The following is a 21,876-nucleotide window of genomic DNA, read 5'->3' as shown; positions in this document are numbered from 1 at the left end:
GTGGCGGCGGCCGGGCCTTGCCGCGAGAGCTCGGCGGAGGCCGGCGGCGGGAAGCCGCTGAAGGAGTGGGCGCTGGCGGTGAGCCCGCGGGGGCGGCTGGCGGTGCGGCTGCCCTGCCAGGTGAGCGTGCGCCCGCTGGACCCGCAGCGCTGCCCCGCCGCCGACCGCGTGCTCGTCACCGTCAGCGGCGTCGAGCGCGGCCGCGACCTGGAGCTGGTCCGCGTGAGGTACGACGAGGCCCGGAGGCAGGCGGCCATCGTCTCCGACGGCGTGGACAGCCAGGCGGCCGTGGACGTCCGCACGCCCCTCCAGTTCGGTGGGTGGCGCCCGTTGACCTGCGGCCCCGATAGTTAAAACTTGTTCAGATATGCGCTTTTGTTGTGTTTCTGCTCTGACAGCTGATACATGTTTTTTTTCTTGGGGAGGGGGGAATGGAGTGCAGCTCAGGTGGGAGAGAGCAGCGCTCGCTGTGTGCTGTGCACACCTGCCCTTGCAGGCCCCTCCCCAGGAGGGTTCTGCTCTGCTAGTGGGCCTTAGAAGGAGCGGCTAAGCCACAAGGGGCCAGAAGGGTCTGGAAGGTCACCACACAGGTGGAAAGCCAGGCAGAGCTCCATTTCCCATGGCAAGTCTTAGATGAGCCATTTGAGCAGAAGGCTAAAATCTGCATGGGGCTTCTGGTACAGAACCCGCAAACTACTCCTAAGAGCAGCTGTAGTAGCTGAAATCTGCTGGATTGAACTGAAAGTGGAAATAAATTTGGGGAAGGAACGGGGTGAGCTTGCCAGGTTAATTCCCCTTGGTGAGCTGAGCTTTAGGGAGTTGCAGGTCAGACTTGAATTTCTATTTTTAGGTCTTTGATGAATATATATTTTTTTTCTAACATAGTAGCATCCAACTATGCAGTGCAGGTAYTTTTCCACCATGCTGAAAATATTTGTCAGCGTACAAAGAAAAACGCTTGTATTTGTTTCAGGTGGCTGTTTGAGACTGCTGTTTTATTTCATTTGGTACTCTGTTGTAACTGTGCCCTGAGAAATGRTGACTAATCCCATCCTGTTTATCTCTCGTATATGTCATCTGTGTATATTCCAAGGTCTTCCAACAGCAAAGATGTTCTGTACCTTTTATCCTCATTACTTTCATCTGTATCTTCTCAACTTCCTCAGTGTTTTCCCTTTTGAGGTTAGAAGGACCCAACTGTTTATCATCTCTAAAAATRCAGAAGTGCAGTGGACTTAGTGCCAGTATTTTGTTATCTGTTCTTTTCTTAACCACCCCTTTCATATCCATTTCTTTTTCTGAACACTGTTGAGAATTGGSATTTCTCATAGAGCTGTTCACCAAAACTCAGTATCTCTTATGTCCTAACACCTAATCCAGAGATATGCGTTCTGTAAATAAAATCAAGGGCTTCCCCCTGCCCAGCCCCTAATGTGCTTTGCTYTTTATAAGAATAGCCATACTGATTTATACCATGAGTCCAAGTACCCCACTGTCTTGTCTACAGCAGCAACTATAAACATGCTCAAGAAGAGTAAGAACAGGGCAAACAGAGATCATATTTCATCTGAGTGTTCTTAAATACATCAGTAATTTTCAGCTCAGGGGACTCTTCTAAGCCTGATGTAGCTCAGATCCTCAGGGAATCTCTCTTGCAAGTGGTTGTCTATTCTCGTTATGAAACTGTTTACATATGTAAACTTATTGGCAAACTGTATGCAGTTATACATACTGGCACAGGTATTTTGTCCATTGAATGTCATCTTTTATTTCATCATTCAGGTGTGCAGTATTCCAAGATTTTTCTGTCGTTTGAGTTTGTTTTTAGTTTAACTACTCTGAATAAYTCAGTGCTTCTGATGAAACTTTGCAACCTTGCTATTTGCACTGTTTTCCAAATTCATGAAATGTTAAAGATAACAGATTTATTTGTTAAAACATGGACAAACGACTTTGWCAAAGACTTCTGAAAATCCAAGTTTATTGTTTGTAAATATATCAGCTCTTATCTACATACAGTTCACCAAAAGAGTCAATGAGTAGTTGTTCTATAAGATGGGACTTCTCAAAGAGATTCTTGTAGAATTGACTCTTTTTTTATAAATTGTCCCTATAATATAAACTTTTTCCTGCTTGGCAAGTACAAAGACTACATTTACTTGTCTGTAGTTTATTAATGGAGTATGTTTCAGGATTACAGATGATCAAAAAAAAAAAAATAAACAAACATCCCTTTTATTACTGTTCATTTCTTTGGTACCAGGCATATTTGGTTACTATAGATGGTAGGCAGCAGTCTCATATTTGAGTTTCCCTACGACATTTGAGTGACTGTTGTGTGTGACTCTAGACTTTTTTTTGTTTGTTTTTTGGTGGAGAGTGGGAGGGGAAGTTGTCATTGCATTAAGATCCAGAGAATCTCCACCTTCAGAAACTTAAAAACACTTTCAGTGTTGGGAAGCTTCCAAAAGGCTTCTATAATATATAACCCTGAAGCAAGGAATTCATTTAACCTTTCAATTGTGGTCTTATCTTCAAGATTCCTGTTATACTTTTAACATCAACTGGCTCTGCAAASTGGCAGGTGTCTTGCTTCTGATGTTCTTGAAATAGATTTTATTAGTTTTTTAAGCAAGTCGTTCTGTTTAGTTTTGTGATGAGATCATAAAATTGAAGAATCTTGCTCAGTGTGTGCATTACATTCCCTCTTTATTACTAGCTTATTACTAGCTGGCTATCACAGAATCCCTGTGATATTGATGTTGTTCAGGCAGTTATCCAGTTATATCCAGAGTTGTATCTAAGGATGTAATTGGAAAACCACCTTATTGTTGGTGTTAYGGTGAAGACTCAATGAGGTAGGTTTGTTGCTTGCCAGTGAAGTTCTGCTTTTAAGTGTTTCTTTAATTCTGTTTTTTTGGGGAGATTTTCTTTCTTTTTTTTTATTACTAGTTTTTTTGGATTGTTTCTTTTGTATAGGAAAGAAGTATCCGTTAAACATCAGTGTTATCATAAGCACAGTATCTTATTGCTTGTGTAACAAATTTCAGTCTAGAAAGAAAGCATCATAGACTACTTTGCAAGCATTTCAGCGTTCTGTAGACCTTCTCTGAATGCACGAGGTGAAGTGTGTATGTATTTATAACACTATTCTGTTTAGATCATTTTTATCTGACTACTACTTCTGTCACTTAGCTGTAAGAAGTTGAGAAATTGATGTGCATGTTTTTACAATCCTAGCTTGTTTCTTGGTTTTGGATRTTTCTTAATAGCTTTTGCATTTTTATGTTGGAGCTTATCCAGGAAGCTCCAAGTTAGCTGAAACTCCCTAGAATCTGAAGAGCATGTGCAGAAGATGATAGATGACAAGCTTAAATAGTCATCTGAAACTAAAGACAACTGCTGCTACCTCTGCAGGGAGTCCTATAGGAGTCTCTTTCTTTGTATAGTCTTGGCTTGTCTTTCAGTATCTTGTACGGTCTGATAGTTCTTGTTAACACAACGTTCATAGATCATAGATGTCAATGAATCACTGTTTAACTTGCTTCTGGGAGTGCACTTTTGGGTGKTGTTTGTTTTCTGTGGATGTGCAACTGTGTGTGTTAGCTATTTATTTCAGGGCCAGCGTAAGCCCATGGCTACCTGTTCAGCACAACAGGAACCCCATGTTTTGGTTTATGGAACAGCATGTGCTGACTAAACCTGAATCCAGCTGTTTGGTTTCTGGTTACTGTTTTTATTGATTGAGTACTGAGAGGAAAACCCAGCTGTCTGGCTTAACCAGAATCTGAGAATATTCTGTCCTCGTCTCACWTTTAGTTCTTATGATATTAGAATCATGGGGTAATTCAGGTTGAAAGGGACTGCTGGAGGTTTTTAGTTCAACTTTGTGGTCAAAGYAGAGCCAGCTCCAACATCAGACCAGGCTGTTCAGGGCTTTATCCAGTCTGGCTTTGAAAATCTCCAAGGATGTAGACTGCACAACTCCTTTGGGCAGTAGCCTGTCGCAATGCTTTTCYGTATTGTACCATCATTAGAGAGTGGAGGCTGCCTAGAGTTAGTCACTTATCATAACTTGCTTAGCATTAGTARCTAAGTTTGCTGAAGCCCTAGGCCCCAAGCTATGAACTTTCCACCTAGTTAAATAAAAGAAGGCCCCAAATCTGGTTCAAGCTGGAAAGATAAGGAAGCCTAATTGTCCAACAAGGGAAGCTGCAGAGATAAGAGAGGAATTTCTTTATGACCTGCCTACAGGCAATGAAGGGACCCARTGAAACATGAGAAGATCCCAGAGCTAAATTTTACAATTGGTCCGAACCATGGCGTGAGRGGCAGGGAAATTTAGATTGTAAGGGTATAATTGSCCAGGAATTTCTTTGTTTGGGGTCCCTCTTTGGAGGCACCCAGCTTGAGCTGTAATTTCTGTACATGTGCCATTAAAACTTATTTCAGTCTAATTTTGGTTTGAATGTRTGTCTCAGTGGGAACCTAGAGTTGGACCCTGTTATGGAGGCCAGCAAGCCTAATTTTCCATAACACCATGGTGAAGAGAATCGAGGCTTCTGTGTCAAGGTCATGTAATGGAACCATAAGTTTTGAAGTAGTTTCCAGGCTTCACTGAGAAGTACTAAAACTGTCCCATCTTCAGTAGTATCAAACACTATACAGGTCCTAGTCTAGGCCTACTTATAAGCCAGGATGTTTTCTATTATCTGTTCTCTTTAGAAGAACTTAACTCTCCCACTTCAGTCTTATTTAAGCCTTTGGGGTCATTCTTGGCAAACTACTGTAAATTCCTATGGATGTAACTAGACAAAAGGAGTKAATGTATGGGTTTTGATGTTAGTGATTCACAATTTCATCATTTTATGGTACCATTTAAGCCATTCCTTCCCTCTGCTGATTTGAGAGGAGAAACTGAGCTCCTCGGACTGCTTGTTCCTGCTATTTTTTTTTTTAATGTGTTAAAAGAAAGCAGATTCRAAGGTTTTCAACAGTGTACTTTTCTGAAGTCTTAACACTAATGCATTGGAAACAAGATCATCAACGTCTGCTGCTAACCGTGGCAGACCTGCAGCCTCAGAGTAGCAAACRCTGTAATCTGCTGCCTTCAATAAAAATTTTTTCTTGGACTGAATTATCTTAACATCAGTGCTCACTTACTGGTAAGCTTCCTGTGTGGCCAGAGAAATGGATTGTCATGAAGTAACTTTCAGTGGTCCAAGGCTGTTAAGTCATTTTAAAATAAGTGTTTCACTAGTGTGTTTCAAATACTGTGTAGCTCAGGGTGATATTTCTGAGGCACCTCCCCCTGCATTCTGATACCACAAGTCTCTTTTTCCCTGTACACGTGTCTTTTCTGTAAGAGTCTTCTGTGCTCCAGAGATCTCTATGCATTCTTTGCGGTTTGTGCGGCTGGAGTTGGCTGCAGCCCTCAGCTTTTCTAAAGAGAAATCAAGCTAGCTATTTTTTGGGGGAGATTTGGCACTGAAATGGAATATATTCTGTTTCTTCTTGCTCAGTGAAGTTTCTTTAACAATGTTATCCAACTCTTACATGGCCTTTTTGTGGGTCATTTATCCTGCTTTAGGAAGCCTCTTCATGAGATAGTGGGACTCTATTCTTTGTCCACTAGTGTTGCCTATATCAAGGCTAGCAAAGCAGTGTGGCCCTGCAAGGCACAAAGTGTTTCTAGGCTAAAAATCCCTTTTGTTTTTAACAGTGTACTTGTGAATCCCTAGACTTCAGTGTCTTCTTTCAGCACCGATTGTCATTATGCCTGTAGTACACTWCTTTCTGCTTTTCAAATGATGGGCCTAATATTCCTTTCAGGTTCAGATATTTTTATTAACCTTATTGAAGTTTTAAGTTGGTGTCAGAGTGACTTTGACTAAACCCACCACTCTTCAGCTTTTTCATCCCTTTCCATGGAAGTGATAAGGGCCAGAAGCTGTTGTGCTGATTTAATTTGAACATTTGCACAAGGAAACTTGCAGTGTGACCTCTCTTCTCTGAAAGCAAAATTTCAAGAGGGTCAGACAGGTCTTCCCAAGAACCATGCAGTTTCCCAGTGAGTTAACTGAACAGTTTTAAGGAAGACAGTTTGTATTACAAAAATAATCTTGTTTTCTTTGTGAACTCCCCAGATTTGCGCTGTGCAAGGGTGCATCATTTCAAACTTAGGTGTTTGGGAAGTGTCTCTATGCATGCCTCTCTGGGGACTACATTTAAACAACTCCCCAAGAAGTAAAATGTTATGAAAATGTTTTGTCCGTTCATCTCCAAGATGGCTTCAGAACCTRTAAACCAGTGATCAAATTGAATTAGTTCAGATATCACTGATGGATATTTTTAATTTGGTGAAACTGTCTAGGCTTCACCAATATGAACATTATTGTGTAGGACCTCAAGCCCTTGTTTGTGATGCTTGTCATCCATCCAGTTTGTCAGGTTTTGTGCTCTCTTACATGCCTCAAAGCCTTTTCTAGGGGTTTGTTAAAATTTAGGAAAAGGGCAATTTGGGGAACTCTTGTTCACAGTATCTCTTTTTTGGGAATTAGTATATCTAGCTGTTCTGCAAAGGAGTTGAGGAAAATAATGTCTGCAAGTAAAAAGGTTTTCTGCAAAACCTGCTTATCCAGTCTACCTCCTCTAGCCTCCTTTCTTAGGGAGGTGTTACCTTACACCATGCTGTGTGCATCCCTTCAGTAAATCTAATCTCTTGGCTAATTGGTAATAAGATAACCAGGTAATCTTATTACTTTGCTCTTACYGCAAAGATGTAACATGTTTTATCTTTGTCTGCTGGTGTACTGGATTCTCCTGGCTTGTCAGTTAGCTCCAAARCTTCCCTTCATTGATAGTTGCAGTTCTCAGATTCTCTCCTTTTCATGATTTACAGGCTGCTTGCATGGTTCCAGCACCTATTTTGAGCAGCAGCATKTCAGTGTTGGGCTTCACACTCTGGTTGTTTTTTTCTCTAACTCTTCTAATATTGCTGGTCACCTTAGAAGACTTTRGAAATGAAAGAAGTGCTTTGACAGGTGCTCAATTGATTTAAAGGATTTCCCTTCCTCCTCCCCTTCCTGCCCCTGATATTCTCTTCTTCTGTGGTCTTCAGAGTGTAAGYGGGCTCACTAGCTGTCTCTGTTAGCCCTTCAGTTACTAGCTTCTCTCAGCACACATTTCTGACCCCTGTTAAAATTCTTTCTCTAAAAGAACAGATGACAGTTTTGCCTGGTGTAAACACCTTTTGGCAGTATTTATTGTAGTCACTAACATAYGTGACTGTTATCACAGTCAGAATGCCCAGGCTGCACATTCTCAAACTTCTCTCCAGTCGCATGATCTCACCACAGAGTTTAAGTGGCAGAAAAAATGCTTTTGCTCCTCCTCTGTGTAGAGCATTTTGAGTCCATAAGTTACTCCCTTGATAAGCAAATTATCACACCCAGCGACATTCTTTTAGCTGAGTCTGTGAACAGTAATAAGGTAAGGTGATTCAGACAAGAAAACAGTAATTCGTGCTCCTTCATGCCAGGAGGGTAAGTCAKATTTTCCCAAAGGCTGGAGAAGTGATACATGCAAACTTTTCTGTACTCATTTTTTGTTATAGTGCTTGCTGATTGAAGCAKCATAGATCTAAGCATGACAAATTCTAACTTTGCAGAAGTTGTGTTTGTGCTATTAAACCCTCTTACTCTGTATGTGTTCCCAAACAACTGCCACCCCACTCTGCTCCATGCACTCCCACCCCCCCGAGGAAAAAAGCACTTCAGCATAGCCAGGTGAATTGCTAGTAGAACTGGTGACCAGGGTAGCTGTGAGATGGAGGCAAAGTTTGGGAGTCGTTGGATTCTATGTAGGGTAGAAGAGGAAACAGTCTAGAATTCAGGGAGTGTACTCAAGGGGTTTAAAGTAAATAAATACAGCCTAACTGACAGACCACACCCTGCCAAATCCTTGCTAGAGGTTACACTCTGCTGCCACTTCAGATATTCTCTGTTAAAACTGGATGGTTGTATACAGGCTGACATAGTTTTCCCCATCAGTTGTTGATAGTAAGTAGTCATGCAGTTGAAAGCATGTGGCCAAATTTTGGAAGAAGAGTATTGTGAAACAGTGAAGCTGCTTCTCCCCCTGCCCCATACAGTTGCTATACATTGTAATTGTGTGCTACATTCAATAGAAATGTTGACTTTATCCTTCTGTTGCTAATAAAACTCTTCTAATTCTAGATTTGGATATCAAAACATCAGGGACTGGCTGCGTGAAGGTTCAGAAAATAGAATGCGATAACTGCAAAATTGAAACTGAGAAGGGGACTAGTGTCGTACAGTCAATAAAGGTACAAACAACCCCATTCTAACCCTGTTTTAAAAGTAATTGTATGATGCGATACAGTATAAAGAAAAGATTGCTGGAGATGAGAAATATTCTAGTAGTTTGAAGTGTTCCTGTGGGTTCAGTACTTCATCTTTATTTATTTTGTACAATTATGATACAAGTCAGTAATCATAAATAGCTTGGGATCAGAAGTCCAGGAACCATTGATGATAGCTGAAACAAGTCAGCAGAAATTAGKAGTAGTGGCAGGATGCCGGTTGACTTTAAGGAACGTTACATTCGGCTTATTCAAATGCTCAATGAGATTAGACCCACTCAGTCAAGACTGTGCGGAACACATCTTTCTTTCTTTTTTTCTTTTTTTTTTTGATATTCCTTTCTTAATCTGTTTTCAGTAATACTGACAAACTCTTTGCTTTAGTTTRCAATCAAGTTACGTATTACGTGTCTTAAATACTTGTCTAAAACATTTCTGATAAATATTATACAGAACATGGTCAAGATCTTGTTTCTTCAGTCTTAAGATTTCAGGTTTCCTAACATAGGCTTTTGTAGAAATAATCAAAATATATCCAACTTAGATGCTGATTGGAATCAATTTCACTTGAATTGAGTGAATTCACCACCAATTACTATAAATTTAAAGGAAAGGTATTTTTTTCAGATAGAGCAATTGCTATGTTTAAGTATTCTTGAAAATCTTTCAGCATTTTTCCTTTACAACAGTAAAGGAGAGATGATTWCATAGCTCACATGTGTGAAATTGAATTTAAGGGGAAATTTAATAAACAGTGGCGTTAGTTCTACTCCATATTTGATAATGGTAGAATGAACCAGAGGCCACCTGTATATTCCAGATTCTCTGTAAYTGACCATATTAATCTTAAAGCTAGTTAACATCCAACAAAAAGATAACAGCAGCACTGTATGTGTTACTGCTGTTTTAAAGCTTTAGTTAAAGATGAGAACWCTGTTACGTAAGATGTAGTCATAATAATAGCAAACACAAACTTCATAATATAGTGTGTTGGGGGGAAGGTGCTGGCCAGCATCATTGACATTAACCACGGTGTGCCATAACAATTATCAAGAATTTTTCATGATTTCATGGAAAAAGGATCCTGAGGGAAGACAACTAATTAGTTTTGTAGGGAATCTTTTCTCAGACTTATTTTAAGAGACTTGAAAATGTTGAACTTAAAAGTAATAATAATAAAATAAAAAATAAAAATAAAACAAACATCAAAGGTCACAGCACTGTTTCCCTTGAGAAAAGCTTGATATTGTGTTTTTCAACTAACCAAACTTCTCTCAATTCACAAAAAATGTCAGGGAAAACTGCGGGTGTAAGAATTGATGTAATGATGTTTTCCCTTTGCCTGTACTTCAATGTGTCTGCTGTGTCAGTGGTAACACAGGATTTTTTTTTTTTTTTTTTTTTGTTCCCTTAAGCACTGGATGAGAGGAACAGCCTTGTCTCAGAAGACTGGGTAGAACACACTTAAAATGTAAAGAATCAAGAGGTGTGAATTTGAATTGAAACAGTTATTTAAAATGAAGCTTGAGTAGACTATAAGGCTTTTGACTTTTTAAACCAAAATAGCTCTTTTTTTTTTTTTTTTTTTTTAACTACTCATGGTTTCATTGTCTCTGAAGTACTGGGATAATGGTTTGAATAAAAGTTACTGTGGGTGTTTGCAGGAGCGATCCATCAGCTTAGCAGTGACAGTGGAACTAAGGAAACCCTTTAATTTTGTTCGTCACTATGTCCAATGATTGCTTTTGACTGCTATTTGTGCCAGTGGTAACTAGAATTTCCAGGCATCTTGCACGCAAGCGTTAGAATACCTGCCACATTTCCTCACCCCAGGCCACATCTGAATCTTATTTATCAAAGATCTGCAGCGCAGCCAGTGGTGCACTTTACCCTTTTGAGTGCAGTTCACTCTTTTGAACTGAAATAATTTTTCAATCTTTCTCYTAATATCTATCACAGACTTCATAGACTCTTCATCACTCAAACCTCACTTTCACTTGCTAGGAGAGTGCCCTATGACAAATCAGTGTATTTTTCCTTGAGCTAGTGGAATATTCTTGTTGAGAAATCTACTTAACCATTACAGCTTGCTTCAGAAAATCTGTCTTTCAGCGAGATTCTGTATTGATATCTACCTCTGAAATCCTGTCCTTGAGAGGATGGGAGTGTTGTAGTAAGAATTCCAGGGAAAAAGTTGAGAGACCTGTGTGTTCTCACAGAGATTTTTCTGTGCTAAATATGATAAGGTAAGATCAAGAGGAGTCTGAGAAAATGAAAGAAGGTTAAGATCAAGAGGAGTCTGAGAAAATGAAAACAGTATATAATCAGTGGTTTTATTTCTAATTAACTGTTGAAGGCCAAATTGTTTAAGCCATTGTTATATTGATTCTTTTGATGTCATAACATGAGTTTCCATATTTTCTTTGAATTATGTGCTTTAGGGATTTGCAGTTTAACTGTGAGTCTGTGTCTAACGTGCAACTGTCTGAAAGGAGCCATGTATGTCTAGCTGAAGCATCGAATTTAACTCTACCATCAAAAARACTTAGGCGTTACCCTATTTACTGTATATTTATATGTAGACAGAAGCTTACTTGAACGACCAAGTGATTTACAACCTTTAAAAAAAGATTGTAACGCTATAGTAGTCTCAAGTTTGGAGCGTTTGATTTTATTCTGGAGAAACTTCTTACGTGAAGAAGCAGCAGCAAAGCTCGGTATGCAAAGATTAGGCAACATTGATCCAGAGTTTGTCCTGTCATATTAAGCCATACAAAACTTCCAATTCTTGGTGTTTGTTAGAAATATGTATGAGTGGTATGAATAAATATTTTCCATCTTGAAAATTTGGTTTCACAGTTTTTAAGGGTTTTGGTTGGTTATGGGTAGGGGTTTTTCTTTTGTTTTTTGGTCTTAATCTTGTTGCCATCTAATAACATCTATTGTGGCTTATCCAGTTAGATATTTAATCATAAAATATCTTGAAAATTTCAGGTTTKCTTGTCAGCTTTGAAGATGATGTCTTAAATACTATCTACAGGAGTTAGTACCCTCTTCAATAGAAATAAAGAGCTTTGCTATTGAGATCCATAGACTAGTTAAAATCAGATTTGTTGCAGAAGTTAGTATTTAGGAATGTACAGTTAGATTATTCAAATTTGATGTCTCTTTCTTCCTCACCTGCTTTTCTCCCCCATCTCCGCTACATCCCATCTGATTGGTTTTACATCTCAAGACTTAATTTTTGTCTTTTTGAGAATTGATTTCTCTTATGATTCCTGGTATATTTCATGCATGTCTAAATCTAATTGTTGCCTTTCTTTCCCCTTTTTGATATAGCTCTTCAACTTGTTTTTTTTTTTTGTTGGTTGTATGCAGCAGCCAAAAAGTAAAGCGATTATAGTGTTTTAATTTAAAACTTGGCTTCTTTGTGAAAAATTTGAGATAGCAATTGCAGATGCTGTATCTAAAGTACCTAATTTGAATGATGGTATTGTTTGAGTAAAACACTAGAGCCTAGTCTCATAATTACCTAGAGGCCTGGGTTTGCACTGGGATGCATCCATAGAAATACATGATTATATATATGGCTCCAAGAGTAAGTTGTGCTGAGTACTGTGTGTGAGTATAATATAGATATATAGAATCCTAAGGATAGTTCTGTGACACTGTAGGTATACTGGTTCCAGTATACCTACAAGTTAGTTTCTTACTGTWAGTTCATGTCGTACATGTTAGCTCTACGCTACAGCACTGGGTATACCCATACCTTTATTTCTAGTATAAATAAAATCCAGAGATCCATCTTTTTCTATACTGCTTATTTCAGTGTATACTGAGTGACCCTTTTGCTCAAAGAATTGTGTTGATAGTAAAGGATTCTCCAGCATWATTTTTTCTTCTTGCCTTTCATGTCAAAAAGACAGATGAGTTTGAGGCATTGACTCCACTTGAAATAACTGGCATCTTCCACAGTCAGTTCAGAAGAAAGCTAAGTAGTAAAATAGAAGTTTGCAGACTAAGATAATTATTGTGGATATTGTACAGCTTACAAAACAAGGTAACTCTTCTCCAGTTGTGCGTGTCTTAACTGTACGAATTTTAAACCTTTTTCAGAGTCATAAAATCGACATACGGACAAATGGAGGCAAAGTAATTGGTCTTGGAACGCTCTGTGGAAATACAGATATTCACGCTACAGAAAAGGGTGTAAGTAAGAATTGAAGCTTTCTTTTCCAGTGAATGTCATTAGTTCAACTTGCGTGTTGCAAAATAATAAACATCCTTCAGGAAATAAATATTCTTCAAAACTTAATGATCATCATAGGCTAATTGTCAGTTCATTATTAACATACGGAATCTGTCTGCTTACACTATCTTATCTTATGCTTGGTTTGGAGTAGTAAACAGAGGCTCCACAAAAAATGTAACAAAAAGCATGTTAACATTCCATTAACATGGAGCTTGTAGGATGTAACTTAAGCTTTTATTTTTTATTTTAATTAAAAAAGTAATATTCCTAGAAGAAGTTTGTGTTCTTGTTCAAAAATATACGAACAGCTAGTTTTACACCCTAATGCATCTTATTGAGTAAAAATAAAACTTACAACATTGCAKTAACTAATCTGTCATAAGTACATACAACTCACCAGCCTTAATTATTTAGGCCCTCACAACGGACTTAAATTTACTTGGCTAGTATTTATGCACTTGGAACTCTGCAATAGGCACTGAGTTTGTTTTCCGGATAGTGCTTGATAGTTGCGTATGCATTACACTTCCAGCATTATACAGTCATGCAAAGCCTGCCACTCATCAGCTTTTATGTTTTTGCAGCTAAGGAAATACAATCTCATATAATCTTGTTATGAGAGATTCAGTGAGAAGTATCATGAACAAAAAAACAATTCCAGAAAGGAGTAGCATACTTTTTTTCAGCAGATGGCACTATGAGACAAATCTCATACTGTGATTTCCCCCCCCCCCATGGTAAGACAAAAACTAATCGATTCTCTGTTATTTGAATAATGTAGTGCTAGACCCTACATAATACTRCAGTCTGAGGTCAATTAGATTGGTGAGGCATCTTCATGAGAAGGTTTATTAGACCAGAAGCATTGCTATCGGAGCATGTCGAATGAAGTCGAATCTGGAAGTAGCTTGTATGCATGCACTACTCTGTCAGAACTGATAAATGCCTAGCATTGGGAAGARTCAGAAAAACATACAGTTAGCTCTTCCTTGCTGAGGAAAGAATAGGGCCAAAGCTATAAGACAGAGTCCAAACTCACCTAAATAAAGTTCCATTTGATGCTGTTGTACAGTTTGTAAATCAGATTCTGTCATCACATGATCGTTAATATATTAACTTAAATTCATACTGTAAAGTAAATAATCTGTCATTGGCTTTATGAAAAATTATCGACATTAAATTGTCTGCATTTCTCTGTATTGGATGCTAGCCATCCTCTTTTTTTTGTTTGTTTGTTTTTGTTTTTGTTTGTACAAAGGAGCCCTGAGGCTGCTGTAGCTGAGCTGTTCATGTATGTGTGTATGTATACACACAAACTTTTTTTTTTAAATGAACATTTTTTCATCTTAGCACAACCTTCCACAATAAAGCAAACTGGTTAAAGTCTGATTGTGGCATGCCATGTTGATKCCACAATTCTGACTGATCAGTGCTGATTGATCAGCAGTTCCTTTTGGGTCTATTACTAGTTAATGGAGTTAGGATTCGTCCTAAGCCACTAGCAGCCGCAGGGACTGGAAGAAGCAGATGCAGTTTACAGCCTTCTTTACATATTACAAATATGAAACAATTTTGGCTCATTGTTGAAATTSTAATTAACAGACTTTGCTGTACAGTTAAAGGAGAGTATGAAATGTGAGACTCTTTCCAGTTGTCCCATGCAACAGGACAAGAGGCAGTGGGCACAAACTGAACCACAGGAAGTTCTGCCTGAATATGAGGCGGAATTTCTTTCCTGGGAGAGTGACAGAGCACTGGCTTAGGTTGCCCGGAGAGGTTGTGGAGTCTCCTTTTCTGGAGATATTCAAAGCCTGCCTGGATGCAATCCTGTCTAGGTGACCCTGCTTGAGCAGAGGGGTTGAACTAGATGATCTCCAGAGAGCCCTTCCAACCTCAACGATTCTGTGATATATATATATATATTTTTCTCAGTTGGCCGCTTCTGTTAGTAATCAGTCTACCTCACATCTCCCATGTGTGATTGCATGAGATGTTTCTTCCATCAGCTGTTGTCATCACTATGTAGTTACACAATGTAGTCAGCATTTGTGTTAAAAACCAACATTGTCAGGGATTCTTCAGTTCCCTCCTGAACGAGGTGAGGATGTGGTGAAAGTCACTAAAAACACTTCAGAAACAAGGTTTTAATRGGGTAGGGGGAAAGCAGTGAATATATTCATCAAGTATTTGAGCAAGGATAACACAAAAAACAAAGCCAAGAAACACAGAACATGTGAGGAAGGAGTTGTTCTACTTAAACACAGCAAGACATTAGTTTACATCTTGGAAATGTGTTCAGGTGCAAAAAACAATTCAGTCTGATTTATGATGATAGACTGATTTTTTTTTTTCTTTAAAAAGGGTAAGGAAAAACTKTCAGAATCTGAGCATGTGATCAATCTGCAGCTCCCAAGACTCTGCTCTCAAGAGAGGATTTTCCCAGAAAACCTTGTGGATGAACGGACAAAATCATCCAGTTTATTTAACTGGGGAGTCATTAGCTAATCTGTGCCACAGGGACTGTTGTATAGCACTTACTTAACTGAGCCAAACGCTTGTATTATGCCAAAAATTCATAAAAGCTAAATAATTTGGAATTAAAAATATATTTAGTCTCAGTGAAAAGTCACACGATCTAGAGTACTTTTAGTCCTGGACTTGAGCAGTCTGATTTTCTTCCCTTCTCCTCTCCCCCTCACATTTTGGTTCCTCTGAAACAAATGTTTGTCATATTGGTAGTTTTTTTAATACTGACTGGCTGCCTTGGTGCTTAATTTTTATTATGTATTAAGGTGACTTGCTTACAGCTGTACATTTATAAGAGAGGTAGTGAGGTTGGTAGGCAAGGTGAGTTGGCAAATGTGTTATTTATATATAAGTATTTTAAAATAAGGTAGCTCATAATATATAAATWAGGTAAATCTCTAAGTAGGATCAGAACTTGCATACAGTGGTAACAAATGAAACTTCTTGGGCTTTCCTTTCATTATAGAGGAGTGATCTAGACAGACAGTTTGCACTTAGATATGTGGACATTTCATATTTGTTTTTTCCTAAAGCATGGCTGCCTGTATTCTTGTTCTGCTCTTAGCAGTGATGACGCTGCAGTGATGCAACGATGGTACTTTGCAGGGTGTTTAACTCTTCAAAATAGATTTAGATTGTAGAGCATAAAATGGCAGTGGCTTTTCTTTTATTTATTGCCTTGGCTATATACCATGGAAGTTTTGTTCTTTGCCATCCTTTATGCTAGTGGCTGAGGGAGTTATGGGGAGTCCTGTGAGGCCGTGGAGGGAAAAAAAAAAAAAAAAGTGGAGATAATCGCTCATTTTTCAAGGCTTTATATAGCTTGGGGGTAACCAAGGTAAGACAAAGTTACACCAAGACAAAGAGCTGCTGTGGCTTTGTGTTTTTTTTTTTCCTTAGTTGTTGTAAACTTTCACCATAGCTATGTTCATGAAGTGAACAAGTGAAAAGTCTGCATGAATAACTACATGGAAGAAGAAAAGCTGTGGGTTTTTTGGTATATGTCACAGTAAGCTGATTACCAAAGCTGTGAAGTGTCATAATCACGTATGAGCGTTAAGTCTTAGTTATTAAGGCTATGATTTTTTTTTTAACTTTTCAAAATGAAATGTTTTGGTTTTTTTTTTAATAGTCAAGTTATTCTTTCACTGATCTGTTTTTGCATGTATAGGTTCTTTGCCTGTATAATAGAGGCAATAATTCATAGGAATATTGTAAAGATTTATTAACTTCTTAGAGCTAGATGWAGATGTTGTTTTGTTTATTCTGTCTTGTGCAGTTTTTAACCAAGAACTCAGATCCATTTTGTTTTATACTAAAGCCTACTTCCCATTTGTTCTGTCTTTAGTAGTGTTACTTCTTTATGCCTTTTCAAACTGGGATGACAAGTTTTCCATTATGTTTATTTAAGTTTATTTCTCTTAGAGCGTGAGTATAGAGAAGCTACAGGGGACTTCCATCAACATATCCACTGAAGATGGGCTGCTGAAAACTAARTATCTCTATGCAGAATCTTCATCTCTGTCTTCAGTAGCTGGTGATATTCTACTGGGAAGTGTTCATGGTAAGATAGGAAAAGAAATACTGTCAGAAATTTAGTCATTGTTAAGATATTCATAATGTCCATAGTAACAAAAGGACTAATGCTATAGTCTAATAATCGTGCAGTACGTGAATGAAATAAATCAGTGCTGGTTAGAGGCTGAATTGATTGAGGATTAGCTTACARTATCACATACTGTATTTATTTCTAAAACAATTTCATAAGTGCACTTCTTATAGAATAGGAAAAAGTGTATGTTACAGGGGAAAAAAATCTATCACATGTGCTAAGGGTATATATTAAAATATTGTAAAATTAAGCACTGAAAAATGTATTTAAAAGAAAAGGAGGAGGTAAAGATACTTCTTCCACCCCCAACTTTTTGTTCATATCCAARTTAGCTCATCCAGCTCGTAGTAAGATTTCTGGTAGAATTTGGTCATATCTGGAAGCTTTTGTCAGAAATGATCTGTGTATGTGCTAGCATCCTGTAGTAATAAAATTGTGACAGTTTCTAATCTTTATGATGAAAGCCACATTCTTTAATCCTTCTACCCTTTACTGTGCTTCATTCAGAACTAAAACTAACTTGAGTGTCTTTCGTATAAATAATAGTCAAGGTTGGAACCTAGTGTGTATCAGWAATTTAATGACATTGCCACTGAACTATGTCTATGCTCTATTGTGTTTAGTGATTTCTATTAAGTAAAGCTCTAGGATGTATGAAGAGTGGGTGTGAAGTTGGTATGAATTTCAGGCTTCTAGCTCTGCCCTGTAAAAAAACTTACTGCAATTTCATGTTTTTATCTTGCTTCAGAAATGATTCCTTTCTCCTTTAAAGGAGCAWCTCTGTTGTTGATGTATTTTAATCTGAAAACTAGATCATAACTTGCTAGCTACACTTCATTTCAGCACGCATAGGCAGAACTAAGTTTTTTTTTTTTTTTCCCTCTAACTATATTACTTCTAGTAATATATTACTATATATTATTAGACTATATTACTTCTAGTATTTTAGCCAATAAGCTGACTTTTCTGTCTTCTAACAGATAYAATCATATTGTGAAATGGTCAGTTTGTGAATGTGTTCATGCCTCTGTGTGCATCCTAGAGTTTATTTTTGTTATCTCGCTATAAAAGTGAAATAATAACAGCTGTAGTTAGTGACTTACCTCTTAGTAATGCCACATTATAATTTCACTAAAGAACAATGTGAAAACAAATAAATTTTATCCAAGTTATGCAGACATTTCTGACCTGACTTCAGGGTTATTTTCATGGGCCCTTTATTAAATGGAACTGGAACACCTAACATTATATTAATTGCTTCTTTTAAAAGAACTTGCGCATCAAGATTTACTTGGTATTTCCAGTCTGTTCTTTCAGAGGAATATTTCCTGCAAAACATCATGTTCCTCAATAATCTTTCTGTAATAAGACCAAATATTGTTAGACTTTAAAGRTTGTACGTTAGTGGAAAACAGAATCTTACTATAAGTTAGAAAAATTAAATTGATCACTCATAGTCTTTACCTCATGAGGTACTTCAATTTTACCCTTTTTTGGTTTGTAAACACTTGGAGAAATCATTTCTTGGGCAATTAAGCCCACTACTTCCCTTTAGCTGATAGTAGGCCCATATTATGCTTGATGTACCACTTGCACATCCATTCAGAAGACTGAGCTAGKCTTCATTCTTTTCACACTCAAACTTTTGGCGAAGTCAGAGCAGTGCAGGTTGTACAAACCTGCCTCAGGCCTGTTTTGCAGTTGAAACCTAGGCTGTTCAATTCAGCTGCTGTCAGTGGCCAAGCTTCTCTGCAAACTCTGCTCTGGAAAGGCCTGAACCAAATTAAAGGTAAGGCCTGAAAGACTGAAGCTGACTCTGTGCAGAAACACTGTAGTGATTCTGTATTGTAGTCCTTAAGCAATCTCTTAGCAGTGATGTATCTTCAGAACTTTTGGTGTCCACTATCTCAGTTTCTGGAGACATGAGTATGTAGGTAGAAGTTAACTTTTTTTCCTCTACTATCACTTAAAAAAAAAAMCAAAASCAAAACAAAAAACCTTTCTTAAACCTATCATGGTACAAACAAGCTATAGACAAAAGATTACCTAAGCCTTTTAAAGAAAATGAGTGCATATTGTGTGCATCGTGTGTTTAATAATGCTGAAATTGTCTAGTGTTCTTGTTACAGAATGAAAATTCTTCATGACTTCTTATAAAATGCCTGTATTTCTGATAACATGATGAATAAAAGTAGTATTTTGAACGTTTAATTTTTAATTTAAATTGAGTTTATTTAATTTTCTAATGTCTGTCAGATTTCATTCCTTCTTCCACTGTGTAAACTGTTTGTAATTTACTAGTAATTAAGGAATTTATGAAAATCTAAGATTTTACTTAAAAATACTGTTCTTAAACGTTTTCATATAAAAGTGCTTGTCTCTGAAAAGTTTCAATTCTTACTAACACTGCAGGAAATACAACACAAGCATTTTCAAAATAACAAAACTTCTGTATTGTAAGCAATCACACTTTTTAATAAAAAATCTAACTGCTTCAATCCAGCAGTCTTATTGGAAATTTTCAGAAATGTATTGTTCCCATTGAAGAAGTTATCCTAAGAATGGGGGATCAAGATTTCTATGGAAATATCACTGAGTGTACAGAATTAAAAAAAAAATCTATAATCCAATCCACAACTGAATAGGTTTAACATTTAGCAGGGACTGTTTACTATAGTTAGTATTGCAAGGTGAAATTAAGGTGGAGATAAGAGAACAAGCATGTAGACATTCTTAATTGCTCTTTTGCATGCTTTGTACTTTTAAGATAAAAGAATAATGCATTATTTTGATGAAATTGGTTTTAAGTCATTTTAATCAGCTTCCAATTCATTTTAATCAGCTTCCATAGCAGGCATAACAGATGTCAGATGCCATTGAGCTTGCTAGTTAACACCTTGGGAGGTGGGGAGACAGCAGCTCTGAGACTAAGAAATATGCTATCATATCTAAGGGCAAAAACGTTAGTGAAACTTCTCTCTGTAGAGGCACGTAGAAAGAATAAACAGGGATTTAAACTCTTCCTTTGCAACTGTGCCAAAGCTTTGGATTGAGTTTGGTTTTTTTTTTTTTTTTTTTGTTGTTGTTGTTTTTAGATTTGCAGGATAGTCTGGGTTGGAAGGGACTTATGGACATCTAGTCCAGCCCCTGGATCAAAGCAGGGTCAGCTAGAGCAGCTTGCTCACTGCCTTGTCTAGTTGAACTTTGAATTATCCCCAAGGACAGAGATTCCACAAGCTTCTTGGGCAACTTGTTCCAGTTTGGAATTATCCTTATGCTGAAAAAACTTTCCCTTAGATTGAATCATAATTTCCATTGTGGCAATTTGTAGTCACTATCCCTTCTATTTGCTGTGTTCCCTCAATAAGAGCCTGGCTTTCTTCTGTATGCYCTCCCATTAGGAAGCCAGAGACCCACAACAAGATCAGTCATGAGCCTTCTCTTTTCAAGGCAAAATGAACCCAGCTCTTTGAGCCTCTTTTGTGTCTTGTGCTCCAGCCTCCTAATCATCTTAGTGCTCTCCTGCAGAGTCCTTGAGTACGTGAATATCGTTATTGACTGGGCAGCCCAAAACTGGACACAGAATTCCAAATGCATCTCAAGTGCTGAATAGAGGGGAATAATCACTTCCCTTGCCCTGCTGGCCCTACTTGTACTAATACAGCTCCTCCTTTGCTTACTGATGCTCAAGCTGGTGTCTGTCAGGAGCTCCACGTCCTCATCCTCTAAGCCACTTTCCAGATATCCAGCACTCAGCTTATACTGCTCTATAGAATAATTTTATTTCAGATGCAAGACTTCTAATTTTTCTTTTACCTTTTCTTATGTTGTCATCAAATAAGGACGACTTTATTTTGAGAGAATCACATGGGAAAATAAATACTGGTATTGCAGTAACTATATATTTTACACACTGATTAATACATAGGAAAGACTGAACACATAGCTGCCTTGTCCTCTCAATAATCTGAATAAGACAAAGTAGAAAATGTGCAGTAAGTAGAATGAAGTACCTTATGCTTGAACTCAGCACTTCTTTCCCAAAACAGTCTGACATACAAAAGTATGTTCCATACTGACAAGTACTGCTTTATATAAAGTAGGCCTGTGAAAATGAATTTTATTGTAGCTACTTTAACTTTTCTGGTTTAGTCTGATTCAAATTTAAAACACAATGTCAAAGTGGTGAAAAGGTGTATGGTTGTTTCTTTGCTTTTCTGTGCATTAGAACAGCACTATGTTTTTTGAGAGTCATCAAAACAAATTGAAGGCTCAGAAATCATACAATATAAAGTGATGTCTTTGTTTTTATCCCAAAAGCCTTATCTTGCCCTTGGTCTTTAATGAACTCTGACTTACAGTACTATAGTTGGAAGTTTTACAGTGCTTATGGAGAAGCAAAGCTTATACATGATAGGAAAGACTACAACTTTTTTTTTTTTCCAATTAAAACAAAACAAAACATTAAACCACTCCTGTCAATATTCTGTTGAAAAGATTAGATTTTGATCTTTATAGTACTGCGCTACAATGCTGAATTCAGTTGGATATGATAATCAAACCAGTAACCTCTGGTCAGGTTTTTCTCTCTCTGCCTTGATGTATCTGAAAAAGAGTTGGTTAGCTTAAAAATTATAAGTGATAATCTACATGGTACAATTACATGACCAGAAGCATGTTTTTTTGCATAGTCTGTAGACATTGCAGGTCATAATATAGCAGGAAATTCCTACCTGCTTTAAAAGCAGCTTCTCTTCTAGCTAAATATTTAACCTGTATCTATCACCATAATACATATTTGCATTCTCCACTAATATCTGCCATATAAGTTAGAGCTCAAACTCCTATTAATCACTAAATGTTTAATGTTCTTCAGGATCTGTTTAACAAAACAGAAAACAAAAAAATGAGAAAAATGAAGAACAGATCCAGCAAATCTTCACGTTCCAAGGCTTATATTCAGACTGTGTAATGTAGCTTCAGTTCTATGCAACCTGCTAGCTTACAAAACCCAAGGATTTTTTTTATTGTTGGTTGTACAGAAATAAGTGCTAGTAATGAAAAGAGGGAGGGAGAAGGTTGAATAATTATATAGTATGTATA

The 21,876-nt window shown here is 37.6% G+C and overlaps 1 protein-coding gene across 1 annotated transcript in view; it reads left to right on the top strand.

Moving 5' to 3' along the window:
• FAM185A (family with sequence similarity 185 member A) overlaps positions 1-21,876 on the top strand; it is a gene marked incomplete at its 5' end in the record, with an annotated part of 41,449 nt that continues 19,573 nt past the window's right edge. Inside the window, 4 exons of the mRNA XM_085325710.1 lie at positions 1-316; positions 8,238-8,347; positions 12,500-12,592; positions 16,587-16,725. Coding sequence (XP_085181836.1) covers positions 1-316; positions 8,238-8,347; positions 12,500-12,592; positions 16,587-16,725 — 658 coding nt within the window. The remainder of the gene's footprint in view (positions 317-8,237; positions 8,348-12,499; positions 12,593-16,586; positions 16,726-21,876) is intronic.

This window comes from Rhea americana, unplaced genomic scaffold (assembly GCF_003343005.1).
Source record: "Rhea americana isolate MKP2758 unplaced genomic scaffold, rheAme1 scaffold_1, whole genome shotgun sequence".
Lineage (NCBI taxonomy): Eukaryota > Metazoa > Chordata > Aves > Rheiformes > Rheidae > Rhea > Rhea americana.
Note: the sequence above shows the minus strand (reverse complement) of the source record. Positions and strands in the feature narration are given on the sequence as shown.